Source organism: Rhinatrema bivittatum, chromosome 3, assembly GCF_901001135.1.
Source record: "Rhinatrema bivittatum chromosome 3, aRhiBiv1.1, whole genome shotgun sequence".
Classification (NCBI taxonomy): domain Eukaryota; kingdom Metazoa; phylum Chordata; class Amphibia; order Gymnophiona; family Rhinatrematidae; genus Rhinatrema; species Rhinatrema bivittatum.
In genome coordinates this window covers 301,922,823-301,939,400 of record NC_042617.1, presented here as the reverse complement: position 1 = coordinate 301,939,400, position 16,578 = coordinate 301,922,823, and the positions used below count along the sequence as shown (strand labels likewise).

General features: G+C 43.0%; 2 protein-coding genes across 2 annotated transcripts in view; one reads left to right on the top strand and one right to left on the bottom strand.

Moving 5' to 3' along the window:
• Positions 1 to 5,185, bottom strand: part of ZNF740 (zinc finger protein 740) — a 57,397-nt gene extending 52,212 nt beyond the window's left edge. The window contains exon 1 of the mRNA XM_029595063.1: positions 5,060 to 5,185. Within this exon, the coding sequence (XP_029450923.1) occupies positions 5,060 to 5,074 (15 nt within the window). The 5' untranslated portion in view covers positions 5,075 to 5,185. The remainder of the gene's footprint in view (positions 1 to 5,059) is intronic.
• A 4,461-nt stretch (positions 5,186 to 9,646) lies between these two features.
• Positions 9,647 to 16,578, top strand: part of MTFMT (mitochondrial methionyl-tRNA formyltransferase) — a 49,988-nt gene continuing 43,056 nt past the window's right edge. Inside the window, exons 1-2 of the mRNA XM_029596835.1 lie at positions 9,647 to 9,727; positions 11,936 to 12,039. Coding sequence (XP_029452695.1) covers positions 9,647 to 9,727; positions 11,936 to 12,039 — 185 coding nt within the window. The remainder of the gene's footprint in view (positions 9,728 to 11,935; positions 12,040 to 16,578) is intronic.

Here is a 16,578-nt window from a genome sequence, read left to right as displayed (position 1 = left end):
GGATGGGACAAGGACAACGAACAGAGGAGTAACTGTTTGTGATTATCAGTCATAAGACTTCCTTGAAATATAGTGGAATTGGTGGCCAAAATTGGCGAAAGACCTGTGGTTCGTCAGCATTTTATTCAAAAATATAAAAATATAAAAATGCATAAAAGTTAATTTAAATAAATTAAAGTGACCCCATACCAGAACCGAGTCTGTTGTGGATCACAGACCCTAAGAGTAAGGGGCCTACAAAACTTGATGGCTTAATTATTACACTAATAAATTTAGACCAGTTAAACCAATATTTTTTGATTTGATGTATAGGACTAAATCAGGGGTAAGCAATCAGCCGCAATCAGGTCTGATTTTCAGGTTATTCACAGTAAATATGCATGAGATATTGGCATACAAAAGGAGGCAGTGCATTAAAACATTTCTCATGCATATCTTGAAAATGTAATGATCTTATATTCTGTGATTTCAATCCAGTCCAATGTTGATTACAATATACATAATCATAAAAATACATAATCACAAAAATCATATAAAATAATACTATATAAAATGATAAACTTTACAGACCATCTACAAATAGGGTTCCCAAAAAGCCTGGGAAACAAGAACACTTTAAACTTTCTTTCAAAAATTTAAACAGTCATATTCACAATATACCTTCAACAGTAACCCATGCCTTGGAATAGGTTCTACTATCGAAAGAGCCTTTGGTCTAGTCATCTGCGAACGGAAATCGCTGACAAGTGGTATTGCAAGCAACTGCTGTGAAGAAGACTAACGGACGTGAAGGAACATACCAAGAAACTCTTATCAGCCAAACAATGAAATTCAGAATCAACTGCTTTTTGCATTAATGCAGAGCTCAAATTGTGAATATTGAAGTATGAACAACCAACGTAGCTCCCTTATAAATGAACACTCATACCCCACTGAAAACCAAACAAGAACTGCCTCATTTTGGACCAAATATAAAGAGTTACAATAATACAAACTGCTAACCATTAATGCCTGAACAATCAATTAGAAATCCAGTTAGGAAAGAAAATTCCTTAATTGGTCATACTAACTGCATTTATAAAATGTGGCTCTTGCAACATTTTTTTAAAATGAATTTTTAAAGTAAGTTTAGAGTCAATGGTCACACCTAGGTTACAGGCCTCTTCTCTTAAAACACAGAGATGAGGTACCAACACTAATTGATAGTCGTGTCTCAGGAAAGCCTCTCCGTCCCAAAGAACAGAGGTCTTATCATAATTAAGAACGAAATAGTAGATGGTGGTGCCTCTTCAAGAGAGCTGCCATGGTTCACAGGAATTATTGAGACCCAACGTTAATTTTTTTTTTTGTTTTATCTTTGACCTGAGGCTGACAGAAGCAGTGTTGGGTGCAGAGGCAGTAGTTAACAGAGAAGTAATTGGAAACTATGCTATTTATTTATAATAACTTTTATTTCGCCTTTACTCACAATATGGTTGAAACATTCATAATAATATAGTATTAACATAACAGACCTCAAAATCAAACACATGGCCCATGTTACCCTCTGGAACCTTTATAATCAGTACCCCCAACCTCCTGTGATTGTGCTGCTGTAGGAAAATCCTTTGTATAAAGATGAAATTCTTTGAAAGAGACATTATCCAGGAACATATCAAGATCAGCTTTGGTTTGATAAGGAGTTAGGAGATCTCTGAGTGAGCAAACATCTGACTGATTTCTCTGTCCACTCCAACTTCACACCCCACCCTCTTGTTGGCTTTTGGACAGGAGGAAGTGGGTGGGGGAAACTATAGACAGAGGGTTCCCTGCAGGCTGTTTGCAAGGAAAGGGACTTGAACAGGAGCAGAGAATGAAGACAGGCACCCTGCAATGTTATTCAAAAGACTGAATTAAGAGGTGTGAAAGCTTTCAGAAATGTTGATTCTGTGGCTGGTTGTCAAAATAATTGGTTGTCTCACAGCTAGCAGAGAGAGCCTGGATGACTTGCATTACTGCTGACAAACTCCAACCTGTGCTAATTCAGCCCCTTTTTGTATCTGTTACCATGCATCCAATATATGTGCACATATATTGGGAGAGGAGGAGGAGTCTAGTGGTTAGAGCAATGGGCTACAAACCAGGGCAAGTCACTTTACTCTTCATTGCCTCAAGTAGAAACTTAAGGCCTGATTCATCAAGGTATTTTCCCATAGACACAGCATGGAAGAAAAGCCTTAGTGAATCAGGCAGCTGGATTGTAAACCCTCTGGGGATAGAGAAATACAGTACCTGAATGTAATCAGCTTTGAAGTGCTGAAAAGCAGAATATTAAAAAATATTTGTATGTAATTAACAGCAAAACAGACAAACTGCTGATAAATGCTTACATAAGTGCATATACTCAAAAGGACAAGGACTTTTGTCAAAAAATATAAAAATGATGGTTGCACTATTTCAGTTCAAATCAAAAGTGACATTTCACAGTTGAAAGTGCTATACACTGTACTTAGTACATTTTTATTTGTATATAGTTTATTGTTTAAAAACAATGTGATTTTTTTCAATACAAAATTGACTTTTTTTTTCAGTCATAAGTGTGAATCTTTGTGCAGAATTAAGCAAATTTGCCATGGAACTGCCACAGAATCTTGACAAACCTGGCGCAGGAAACCAGGGTGCTCTGATTTCAATGTAACACCATTCATGGCCTGATCTCACCAAGAGGCAAACAGCATGGGTCAGCTGCTAATGTTTTCAACTTATTGCTGCCTGCATCAGATGCAGCTCCTGCCAGCCCCAGGCCAAAATTATATATATATATATATATATATATATATATATATATATATAATCAAACTCATGTATTTGTACAGATACATTTTAAAAACTTAAGACTGGTGGAAATAGGCCCCTGCATCCTTGAGACATTGTGAGAATGGCTGATCCCGTATCATGTTTTATGTACACTGTAAATTGTTTTAATGTATCTTGCTGTGATGGATACTTTGATATGTGATGGATACTTTGAATTGTGGATAAATATTCAAGGCACTCTATCAATTTCCACGCTGGGCTTTTTGCACCGGTTTTGCAGTGGCTGGGTGGGTTGGGTAGATGGGAATAGAAACACCTTGGCTCTTTAGTTGTATGTGATTTGGCAGCTTTTCATTAATTTCCCCCAATGTTAATGACCTTATGGTTTCAATTCTTGACAAAACAAAAAAGGCAAATGCTAAGTATATTGATACTGCCACAAATTAAAAGTGAGCAGTTGTAGACCCTGGAGAGAGAAGAAAAAGCCTCTTAAATTTAATTTTTTTTTTCCTTCAGCATACACAGAGTGTAGAACTTGGCTTATTTCCTTCTTCATTCTCTTCACTTTCTTTCATTTGCTCCCCTTCTCTCTCTTTCACCTCATTCCATTGTTCGTTCTCCTTCCTATCCCCTCTCCTTATTTGTGAGAGCTGCTGCACTCTTACAGCTATTGTTCCCAGTTCTCCTATACAGACAGGCAAGCACATTCATCTAGCCCCATCTCAAGTAAAAGACACACACAATCACTTCACTCCCAGTGTCCTGGGACCACATTTAAGGAAACTATTGGCCTAGAGAATATGTCACAGTCATGACAAGAGGTCACAGCTCTCACTCACCGTATGTAAGGGGACCTGATTACACGCCAATACAGTACAGTGCTCCGGTGGAGCGCAGTTAACCCGTGGCTGGACGCTTGTTTTCGACGTGCTAGCTTTACCCTTTATTCAGTAAGGGGTAATAGCACGTCGAAATGCATGTTGATGGCTTTATTAGGTATTCCCGCGTGATTCAGTAAGTATAATGTGCAGCCAAGCCGCACATTTTACTTTAAGAAATTAGCGCCTACCCAAAGGTAGGCGCTAATTTCTGCCGGCACCGGGAAAGTGCACAGAAAAGCAGTAAAAACTCCTTTTCTGTGCACTCTCTGACTTAATATCATGGCGATATGAAGTCGGAGGTCCCGAAAGTTAAAAAGTAAAAAAAAATTTTGAAATAGGCCCGCGGCTCGAAAACCGGACGCTCAATTTTGCCGGCGTCCGGTTTCCGAACCCGTGGCTGTCAGCGAGCTCGAGAACCGATGCTGGCAAAATTGAGCATTGGCTGTCAAACCCGCTGACAGCCGTCGCTCCTGTCCGAAAAGAGGCGCTAGTGTCCCTAGCGCCTCTTTTTACCACCAGCCCTAATTTAAATAAATTAAATTACTGTATTGCGTGCACAGGAGAGGGATTTTTACTGTATCAGCCCGTAAAGGTAGGAGTTTTGTAGTATAGGATCAGTGGTCTCAGCATATCCTGCCCATGTAGTTATGTCCTCAGTATGTTTTAGGGAGATTTGGTGCTCTCCAGTAGGAGGTGGCCTTAATTTGATAAAACTAGTGTGCACGTGACCAAGATTCAGAGGGAAGTAGAGGATCAGTGTCCAGAAGAAAAAGGGCTGAGTCTGTGAGCATCTCTCCTTCTGGAGGACACTTGAAGAGGTCTTTCCTTCCACTGGGAAAATAGGAAGAGTTGCGCCTGCTCTCAACAGAGGGCAATCTTGTCCAGAGAAAGAGACTTGGGTCCAAGGTTGGGATTCCCAGGTCTTACTGGAAGGAAGGAAGGAAGGAATTTAGGGGTGCAAAAAAGATGAAGTTCTGAGAGGTGTGCAGGGTAAAGAAACAGTCTTTGGAATAAAGAATTTGTCCAAAGCTGAGAAAGGAACTTCTTTGAAATGCTATCAGAAGACGGCCGGTGGCTTTTTTTTTTTTTTTTTTTTTCAGACAGAGAGGGAGTCATCGCAATATAGAAGCTGCTGCACGGGAGGCTTTAGAAGCCCCGGGGTAAAGGATCTGATGGGTCAGGACGGCAGGTGATGTTGCAAGCAGCCGAAGACAAAAAGCTGGAGGCCCCCCCTCCCTCCGCCCCTCCGCCGAGGACAAACGCGGGAGAGAGGCAGCGCGCAGCGGGGAGGCCATGTTATAGCGCGCCCGGGAAGCAGCTCCCCGAGGTGGCGGAGAAGCCGAACAGGGGGGGCGCGCAAAAGCAGCTCGAGCCGCCCGTACCTTTCGCTGACGCATGTGAAGAGCGCTGCGGGCTCCGGGCCTGTCCGAGAAGAGAAGAAAAACCCGGTCCTGCTAGCTGATCCGGAAGTAGAAAGGGAAGTATGAGACGACCCCCGCCACCCCCAGTCCGCTGCCCCGGAAATAGAGGGGAACCCCCTCCCCCCCCCGGCTAGAACTGCAGCATTGTGCGCCGGTACAGAAGAGGCGCGCCGCTGGGTCCTAGAAGCTGCCCGGATTTGCTTTCTCTCAAAGGGGAAGGATCCCTTTTAAAACCAGAACCTAAGAAAAGGTTTTTTGGCTCCAGTTTTTTTTTTTTTTCCACTCAGGTGGGAGCCAGGAGCTCGATCGCCAGCCCGGGGGTGCTCCTGCCTGGGAAAAAAAACAAAACAGAAAAGCCGGGGGGGGGGGGGGGGAAGTGCCAGAAGAAACTCTCCTTGCAGACCGAGGTGATGCTGAGCGCTGTATTCAGAAAGAAGACTAGAGGTCTCTGAGCCAATGCCATTTCGGTTTATAAAAACATAGAAAATGCCATACTGGATCAGGCCAAGGTCCATCGAGGCCTGCATCTTGTTTCGACAGTGGCCAATCCAGGTCACATATATCCATCAATAAAGTAGATCTAATTTATGTTATTTACTTCTGGCATAGCAATAGCTTTCTTTAGTCTACCTAGCTACCTAATAATGAGGCTATAAGAACATAAGAAAATGCCATACTGGGTCAGACCAAGGGTCCATCAAGCCCAGCATCCTGTTTCCAACAGTGGCCAATCCAGGCCATAAGAACCTGGCAAGTACCCAAAAACTGTTTATTCCATGTTACCATTGCTAATGGCAGTGGCTATTCTCTAAGTGAACTTAATAGCAGGTAATGGATTTCTCCTCCAAGAACTTATCCAATCCTGTTTTTAAACACAGCTATACTAACTGCACTAACCACATCCTCTGGCAACAAATTCCAGAGTTTAATTGTGCGTTGAGTAAAAAAGAACTCTCAGATTAGTTTTAAATGTGCCCCATGCTAACTTCATGGAGTGCCCCCTAGTCTTTCTACTATCCGAAAGAGTAAATAACCGATTCACATCTACCCGTTCTAGACCTCTCATGATTTTAAACACCTCTATCATATCCCCCCTCAGTCATCTCTTCTCCAAGCTGAAAAGTCCTAACCTCTTTAGTCTTTCCTCATAGGGGAGTTGTTCCATTCCCTTTATCATTTTGGTAGCCCTTCTCTGTACCTTCTCCATCGCAATTATATCTTTTTTGAGATGCGGCGACCAGAATTGTACACAGTATTCAAGATGCGGTCTCACCATGGAGAGATACAGAGGCATTATGACATTTTCCGTTTTATTCACCATTCCCTTTCTAATAATTCCCAACATTCTGTTTGCTTTTTTGACTGCCGCAGCACACTGCACCGACGATTTCAATGTGTTATCCACTATGACGCCTAGATCTCTTTCTTGGGTTGCAGCACCTAATATGGAACCCAACATTGTGTAATTATAGCATGGGTTATTTTTCCCTATATGCATTACCTTGCACTTATCCACATTAAATTTCATCTGCCATTTGGATGCCCAATTTTCCAGTCTCACAAGGTCTTCCTGCAATTTATCACAATCTGCTTGTGATTTAACTACTCTGAACAATTTTGTGTCATCTGCAAATTTGATTATCTCACTCGTATTTCTTTCCAGATCATTTATAAATATATTGAAAAGTAAGGGTCCCAATACAGATCCCTGAGGCACTCCACTGTCCACTCCCTTCCACTGAGAAAATTGTCCATTTAATCCTACTCTGTTTCCTGTCTTTTAGCCAGTTTGCAATCCACAAAAGGACATCGCCACCTATCCCATGACTTTTTACTTTTCCTAGAAGCTTCTCAAGAGGAACTTTGTCAAATGCCTTCTGAAAATCCAAGTATACTACATCTACCGGTTCACCTTTATCCACATGTTTATTAACTCCTTCAAAAAAGTGAAGCAGAATTGTGAGGCAAGACTTGCCTTGGGTAAAGCCATGCTGACTTTGTTCCATTAAACCGTGTCTTTCTATATGTTCTGTGATTTTGATGTTTAGAACACTTTCCACTATTTTTCCTGGCATTGAAGTCAGGCTAACCGGTCTGTAGTTTCCCGGATCGCCCCTGGAGCCCTTTTTAAATATTGGGGTTACATTTGCTATCCTCCAGTCTTCAGGTACAATGGATGCAAATGCTCAACACGCGATTAGATACACTTCCATAACCCCCAATGCAAAATAGGGGTTAGCGCATTAAAAACGCACATAGGGGCAGATGCAATATAAAAAGCTTGGAAAGTGGGCGTTGAAAAGTCAGCACTCGCTTTTTTAATGTGCGCATGGCGCCCGCAAGGGGAGCACCATGCTATATCCAAATTAGGTGGTTACAACCGACACTGGTAAACTCAGGGTTGGTTTTCATAACAGTCATCTGCTAGTAATGAAAATGGCAGCCAATAAACTCAGTGTCCATTTTCATTACTGGCAGACGGCCGGTTATGAAAACAGACACCAAGTTTACCGGCGTCAGTCTGCCAAGGTATTTTTTTTTTAAGTAAAAAAAAAAAAAAAAAAGTACAGAAAAGCATTTTTTTCTGCTTTTCTGTACATCTTTTACCTGCGCTCAGCTATGAACGCCTGCTCCAGGAAGGCATTAATATCTGAGAGCAAAATGTGCGTCTGCATGCGGAGTGAATGGGTACTAGCCTCATTCACATGCATTTGCATGTGATAAGCGCTATTGCATTCACGCCGCATCCAATGCGGGTTAAATAGGCGCTAATCCCCCTATTGCATTAGGGGGTGGATTAGCGCCTATTTAACCTGCGTTGGAGTGCGGGTTATACTGTGCATTCGGCTGTGCACACTGTATTGCATCGGCCCCATAGGTAATAGTGTTCATCACATGTAAATTCATGTTGATTAGGCTATTACCTATTTCTCCCAGATTAAAATAAATGTGCATCCAATGTGCACACTTTAACCTGCAAAAATTAACACCTGGAGCAGGTGTTAATTCTTGAGAAGCCCAAAAAATTTACAGAAAAGCAGAAAATACTGTTTTCCTGTTCCTTTTTTCGGTTCTTCTGTCTTAATATTGGAGGAACTGAAACAGAATTAAAAAGAGTGTGCCAACAGTCAGGTTAGTAAAAGGGATGCTTAATTAACGAGCATCCTTTTTCCTAACCCATGGCTGTGCACAGATTAGGAAAATGGACACTCATAAAATTGAGCATCCCTTTCCTAACCTGACTGCAAAATTTCCTGGGTGCCCACTATTGAGGAGGCACCAGGGGCGCACAATTTCCCCCAGCACCTCCTCTTTACCACAGCACCCGATTTAAGATGTATTTGTTTGTTTGTTCTTCAGCACATACAGAATTTGGCACTTAGCTTCTTTCCTTCTTCATTCTTAGTTTCCTTCTCCATTTGCTCCCCTTCCCTTTCACCTGTTTATTTGCTTCCTTCTATTCCCTTTTTCATTCATTAAATATTAAATCGGGCACCTGGGAGAGGTAGATTGGCGCGCATTAAGGAAGCTGCCGCTCAATCAAGAGTGCCCGTTTAATGCGTACTGACATTGCATCAGACTGTATGTGTTATGGACTTTTCCACTAGAAAATTGTCCGAACCTCTTTTAAACCCGGCTTTGCTAGGCCCCTTGATCATGTCCTCTGGCAACAGATTCCAAAGTGTGATAAATCGCAGAGTGAAAAAGTATGTTTTGAACATGTTGGTTGTTAGTTTCATGGAATGTCCCCCTGTCTTTGCACTTTCACTCCAGGGCACAGACAGTCTCCCTCCCCAGGAGGGAAACAGCTGACAGGGTAGGGGGAGAAAGTTCTTCAGCTCACCACCACCTTTGCATTAAGCACAACTTCTTCCAGCTCCAGGCCAAAAATAATATATATAAATAATAAAAATATAAATAAACTCATGTACTGTATATGTATAGATAGTTTAAAATCCTATTATGGCAGGGAGCCTTCCTACTAAGATGGCTGCCTAGCAGGTTTGCTCTGCATGCATGCCTGAACTTTCTTTCCCTCGTATTTCCTCTTTAATTTTTACCTTTACTATCCATCACAAGAGGAAGAGGAAGCCAACAAGTCTACCTGCAGCAGCAGCTCTGGCTTTGGACCTGATGGACAGCTTTGTCCTGTGCAGGGATTGGCTTTGGGAAAGGGAAGCAGGCTCTCCTATGGATAAACAGAAGCCTCGCTTTCCTCAGCCTGCCATACCCTACCGCTGCCGCCGCCACCACCACTTCCTTTATTGCCACTGATTGCTGCTGAGTCTACTCCCAATGGGCTGGAGGAGCTGTGCCAGCTCAAATGATTCAGCAGTCAATTGAGGGTCTTGGAGATTTGGAGTTTCCAGATAAAGCAGTGTCAGCAAGGCTTTTCTCTGTCTCCATCTGCTGGCAGGGATGAATAAACCCAGGAGTCTGGACTGATCCGGGTACGTTCAGAGAATTGGGAATTGGAGTTTCCAGATGCAGCACAGGAAGCAAATCCTTTAGAAGAATGAAGGCTGGATTCAGGGTCCTGTGGGAAGGATGGCAGTAGGCTATTTATATCAAGCAGGGATATCTTCGCTGAGGCACCAGGTTGTAATATCAGATGACAACAGGATTCAGGTATGGGATGAAATTCTGTGTACCTGTTTTTCTGTTATCCCACTGCTATTAGTGGTATCTCCTCCTTGAGCCATTCATGAAGGAGTCAGGGGGAAGCTACTGGGTACTCCCTTAAAATACTACACTCTTGGACATTTGAAAGGTGGTAACATGTACAGAATCAATTCTTCAGGATTATATTGCTCATTTATGCAATTTGTCTAATGGGATTGTTTCTAAATTGGAGAAGCAAGACAACAGACTTGCAGGATTGAAAAGGCAATACACTGGGATGAACAATCAAATATCTATGCTGTAAATTACCAATGTGGCCCATATTAAAGAATTTATCACTGCATACTAAAATAAAATCTTTAGATAATATGAATGGAGTGAGGAATCTGCAATTGCTAACTTTTCCTGTAACTAGATTCTAAGCTTTTCATGAGGTGTCAGGAAGATTTTGGGAATTACTGATTGGGACTGTACAGTTATTGCAAATCTCCCTGTACCTAAACACAAACTCAAATTGAGAGTGGTTTAGATACTACAATTTCAATAGATAATTTAGAACAATCAGCATTCCTTGAATCTACACAAAAGTCATGGGCCAAGCTTATTGTTATCTTTTGTTCCAACTTTGATAAGGATTTAGTTCTTAAGAGTTACTTCAAGAATAAAAATGCCTTGTCTGGTGGTCAGAGGATTCAAAAATTTTCTGATGTTGTGTGTGCTACCCAGGGTATTATTATTAGTACTGATTTATATTCCGCTTTTTGGCGTTCCTGCAGTTGAAGTTTTTAAATTCCCATGTGACTGGGAATTTGTGTATCAGGAAATAAGTCTATTTTCTCTGATCCTTTACACCCTGAGCAATTCCTTTTACATAAGAATGAAATGAATTAAACTTTACTTTTTGTTGAGATAGGTGTTAGATTCTAGAGATTTTGGGGTCAAGATCTATGCCAGGCCTAATCTAGGAATTTAATTTTTTTTTAATTTCCAAAATTCTCCCGCTTTTAATGTGGACTATATATATAATTCCTATATTGTTTTGGGAATTTTTCTGGATTTGTAATGTCTATTGCATGTTTTTCTTGCATCTCTCATATAATAAAGTTTGAAATGCTAAAAATAAAATAAATAAAACATTCTATTATTTGTGGAAACAAACCCCCCTCCATCCCTGTGGTTGAGACTTCTAAAAAAAATGAAAATCGAAAAGTCTCTTTTGTCCTGTATGTTCCGATTAGACAATAAACTCTAATGGGCACAGATTGTCCCTTATATGTTTTTGTAAAGCCTTGCCTAAGTCAAGTAGTGCTATAGGAATAAGTAGAAGATTTTGCGAGAGTGGTGGATCATCTCCCTATCAAATTACGCAAGGGCTTATTGCTTGGTTAGTATAGTGATCGGTTAGGTTGGATAGACAGGGATAACGAGACCTTGGTTATGTGCAGTTTCGTAGCTCTTCCACAGATTTCTTAGGTTTCATTTACTGAGGAGGAAAAAAAAGGAGAAAACAAAAAAGCAAATACCTAGTATATCCATGCTGCCATAAATTAAAAACAGGACAGAGCGTGGTGGGCCTTAGTAAGAGAGGAGAAAGAAGCCTCAATTTAAGATATATTTATTGTTTGTTCTTCAGCACATACAGAATGTGGCACTTGGCTTCTTTCCTTCTTCATTCTCTTTAGTTTCCTTCTCCATTTGCTCCCTTCTCTCTATTCCTTTTTTCATTCTCTTTCCCCTCCCCCAAGTTATGTGAGAGAGCTACTGCTCTTTCAACCACTGCTCTCTCAGATGCAAGCATTCATCTAACACCACCTCAAGTGAAAGACGCACATAATCACGTCACTCCCGGGACCTGACTACACTGGAGGGAGCCACCGGCCTAAAGAAAATTTACAGTCAGTCAAGGGAGAAACCGGACAGGGGCAAGGATCCACTGAGAGGTGGGTACTGATACACACGAGTGCACAGATAACTTGCTCGGTCATAACGAGTTAAATGGGAAGGTAAAGGGCCATCGGTGCTCAGCTCCAATCCCAGAATGAGTCTCACCCCAGGCTGACTACAAAAAAAAGCGGTGAGTGAACTCAGGTCACGACTCCTTTTACACCAATTCCCATCGCCCTGGACTCCATACCTTGCATCAGCCCCGTCTCCTGCTTGCACCGAAGGAATTAAGTTTACAAGCAAGCGCGTGCACGCACTCCTGACTCCCAGCCCGGGCGGGAACAGTACAGCGCCTGCGCCGGAGGCACTGGCTCGGGACGTCGAGGGACCCGCGCAGGCGCCTTACGGCAACGAGAAGCGGAAAGGCAGAGCATGTTGGTAGAGCGTTAGTGGTTCCCTTGGCAGCTTTGCGCGACCTGCTCAGTCTGATAACTTTATGGGCATGACTATTTTAAATACAGCTTTCTCCCAGAAATCAGAGGCTGAGGCGGAATCCCGCTAACCAGCACAAGCACTGCGCTTTAGCCAGAGGCGATCTCATTCTTGCACATTTCTGTTTCCAGACATGCTCCCGAATTAGGGAACCCGAAAGGAATATTGGAGCTATCAGTCGTTAGGTTCGAAGCTACATTGTTCTATATGTTACATGTTCTATATGTTACATGCCTGTCGCATTCACAGTTCTACAATCTCGAATCCTACCAGATCTAGCAACAAAATCGATAAATTGGTAACACTTGATAGAAGGCTGGCAGAAACTGCACACCGGAGGTGACGTCAGAGTGCAACAAAGATGGCCGCGGCCAAGGGCATAAGTTTAGAGAGCTGTGGGTTTGGTGCTTAGGGGTTCCCTTTGAGAGTCGGTAGTTGAGGCGTGGTTTCGGGGATAGGCAGTAACTGCGGGACTGTTTCATGGCATGGGGGTCCATTGCAGGACTTGGAAGAAACTATTCGTGGAAGGCAGGGGCTTGCTCCTTCTCCCTGGTACTTCTCTTCCTTGGTGTCCTGCTTGTTCTGTGTCCCAGCGCTGCCCCTGGGCCGGAGCAGAGGTCTGTACTAAAAAATTTTCAGGAGGAGGAGCGAGATGGAGGATTCCTGCTGAAATCTGCACCAAGATTTTCTCAGGAAGGGAGAAATGGGGTTTCCGTACAATGATCTGCACCAAGACACACTCAGATGTGGGAGGAAGACAGGCGATCCTAATACCGAGAGACAAACCTCCTTGGAGAATTTTGTTTTTTGGTACAGATGACTTTGCCTTAGAGTCTCTGAAACTGCTGAATGAGTGCAGGTAAATGTTATCTTGCCATGGCTTGGCTTTGGAAGTTATGGGTATTAAGTAGTTATCCCATTAATAGGAGGGTTAACTTGAAAACTGTCAGTTTTCTGGTCTGAAGCAGAACAGAGGTGGCAAATACTTGCGAACAAGTGATCAGTTTTAGAAAACACAGTTTAAATTTGAAAAAGTTTTTTATGACATCTAGATCCTGATTTACTAAGGCTTTTCTCCCATTTTGTCTCTTTGAAAAAAAATAGTGAAGCAAGCCCTTAATTATGTGAGCAGCTGGTGAAGATATTCCATTTACTTAAATGGACAGATGTATGTGCTTAAATAATACTATGACAAAGAACATTACTTAGTAATGCTGAAAAGTATGGTGGGAGCAAAACCATAGCCTTCATCTGCAGTCCTACTGTTTCTGATTTACCAGATGTAATGAACATTTTTCTCATAGGCACAAAAGAGGAAGAATGCTTTGGTATATCAAATCTCAAGACTGTGTTGGAAGGATAGCCCTCATTAGTATAATTTAGTCCCATTATTGGACATTTTAGAAATGTCTTAATTTTGGAGCTTAAAAATACTTTGGTGTAACTAACAGGTTACTAAGAATATTTTATTGTATCAGATGTGCCAATTAACATGACAGTTTGGGTCAGTTGATTTTTATACCTCTGAGCATTCTGGGATTTGTAGTTTTACTAAAAGAAATGCAGAGATCAGGCATGCAATTTTCAAAATGCTTAGTGATGGAAATAAAAAAAAAAAATCTAAGTGGTGTAAGCTGTCTGATAGGACTAGAACAAAAAAAGACAGACAAGGCTATTCAGCTGCTGCATAGAGAAAAACCTTTCTTTGTTTACTCAGCTGCTGGGTAATGAAATACCTGTATTATGCATAATATATAAAATATATTTTATGTAATCAGTGGCTATGTAATAATTGTACATAACATTTTTCCCAAATATCTTGTGTATTTGGTAGTCAGATAAAGGAGGCTCCAGGGGATCTCCTGTACTTAGCACCTAGGAAGTAGCTGAAGTAGATTAGAACTTCAGCTAAGCTGAGGAAAAGAATCACCATAACTGCCCTGAGGAAGACTATTATACTGTGAGAGTGGAGAAAGGAACATGTGATACATTTTGTTAAACTATTACCCATTATGCACTGGCTGCTATTGTACATTATACATACTGGACATTTAAAGTGGCTTGCAAAAGTATTCGACACCCCCCCTCCCCTAACAATTCAGTAGATTTGTGTGGATTACAAATAACACTCACACTTAGGCTTACTGGCTTGCAGGATGGCTCTGCGAGCCAATGCATTCACCCCAAATGCTGCCCAGGCCTGCTGCACACGGCAGGATGCTGAATTTTGCAGCCACAACTTGGACTCCGCAGTCTTCCCTCTGGCTCTGCTTTCTCTAGGTGCGTGCATACCTGTCACCACTTAAAGGGCCCATGGTGGGAAATAGGCCACGATACCCCAAATGACATTGTCTTCCTCAGCCCTTATTTAAGGGCCTTACAGCCTCCCAGACCTTTGTCTCAGCAATGGGTTGACTACAGATCCTCTGTAGTTTAAGTTGCTGTGTTCCTGTGCCTGCCTGCCTCATCTCCGTCTAGATGTCCTTGCTTTTTCAGAGCCCCCCTCGCCTGCCCTTGGACTCATTACTGAATCTGACCATAGTCTGAAATCTGACCATTCTCGCCTGCCTCTGACCTCAGTCTGTACTGCTACCATTCTTGCCTATCTCTGACCTCAGCTTGGGCAATGACCATCCTAGGTTTTCCACTTGCTATTGACCCTACCGTAGCTACAACTGGGATATCTCTCTCATTGCTACCTTTCACGAGACTCTTGCCTAAGTCCTGCTGGCCCCTGGAACCTGAGGGCTCAATATAAGGGTAAAAGGACTGTTTCCTGTACGTACCTGGATCAGTCCAGATAGTGGGTTGAGCCTCCTGTCCAGCAGAGACAGAGAAAAACTGAAAGGGTGTCCCAGGACAGAACCATCCCTGCATACTTTCAGAATTTCTCTGTCTCCAGCAGATGCAGGCAGTTGAACCTAGCATTCTCTGTGGTGATTTCTTACCTTCTTCCCACTTCTGGATTGGTTTCTGGATCAAGCAAGATCCCAATCGTGGTCTCATTCCTTTCGCGGATGTTGCCCCTTCCGAGATGGTAACCACCAGGGAGCTGCCACTAAGTCATCACAATGAGATGCGGCTGGCCCATTCCTCCGTTTCCAGCTTAGGTGGATGTCTGTCCCTATTTTATGAGGAATGGGTCAAGATTACCTTGGATCAGTGGTTCCTCGAAGTCATCAAAAAAGGCTACGCTTTAGAATTTTCTCGATCTCCCGGACCGTCACCTAATATCTCCCTGTGGCACTCGGCAGTGCCCGGCGGTGTGCCAGACTCTCCACAGGCTTCAGGAGCTCAGGGCCATAGTCCCAGTTCCCCCGGAGCAACAGGGATCCAGCTAGTATTCCATCTACTTCGTCGTCCCCAAGAAGGACGGCACCTTTTGACCGATTCTGGATCTCAAGAGAGTCAAGAAAGCGCTCAAGGTGCCCCATTTTCGTATGGAAACCCTGCAGGTGGTCATAGCAGCGGTTCGCACAGGCAAATTCCTTGCCTCTCTAGACTTCACAGAGGCCTATCTTCACATCCCAATCAGCAAGGACCACCAGAAGTATCTTCGCTTCCACATCCTGGGACGGCACTACCAGTTTCAGGCGCTCCCGTTCGGACTCGCCACCAAGGTAATGGTGGAGGTGGCAGCTTTTCTTCAGCGGGAGGGAGTCCTAGTTCATCCCTACCTGGACGACTGGCTCATCCAGGCGAAGTCTGAGAGACTCTGTGCGCCAGCCATCAGCAGAGTCCTCTCGGTTCTCGCCTCCCTTGGGTGGAGAGTCAACTTCTCCAAGAGCCATCTCGAACCGAGACAGGTCCTGGAATTTCTAGGGGCACACTTTGACACCCGCGTGTCCAAGGTTTTGCTACCTGAGGCCCGGGCCCTCAAGCTGGTGACTCAGGTACAACATTTCTTGGCTCTGGCGGTGCCCATGGCCTGGGACTACCTACAAGTTCTGGGTTCTATGGCTTCCATGATAGGAAGCTGGACTGTCTGGACTGATCCGGGTACGTACAGGGAAAATTTTCGTTCCTGTAGTACCACGGATCAGTCCAGACTCCCGCCCTGACTGATATCTTTCATACGTCCGCTCGAAGTTTGCATTTACAGGTTTTTTGGAAGTATTTTCTTACTTTATAAGCTATGTGACACCGGAAGTATCTGCTATATTGCTAGCTATGTAAGAGCGTTTTTTCCTATGTTTGAATTTTTCTGTTTCGATTTGTCAGTTACAGTTATTTACTTGCTTGATTTTATACGGGTTCACCATCTATTCTTTCTGCTTTGATAACATTTATACTGAAGGGACGCAGGGGTGGCTCTGTCCTGATATAGGATACCCTTTCAGTTTTTCTCTGTCTCCATCTGCTGGACAGGAGGCTCAACCCACTGTCTGGACTTTACTGTTGGGTTGGTGTTTGCTGAGGAATGGGCAGTGTTAGATTTGTGCACACATAGCGTTGTGAATTTTGGCCAAAAAGCTCCATTT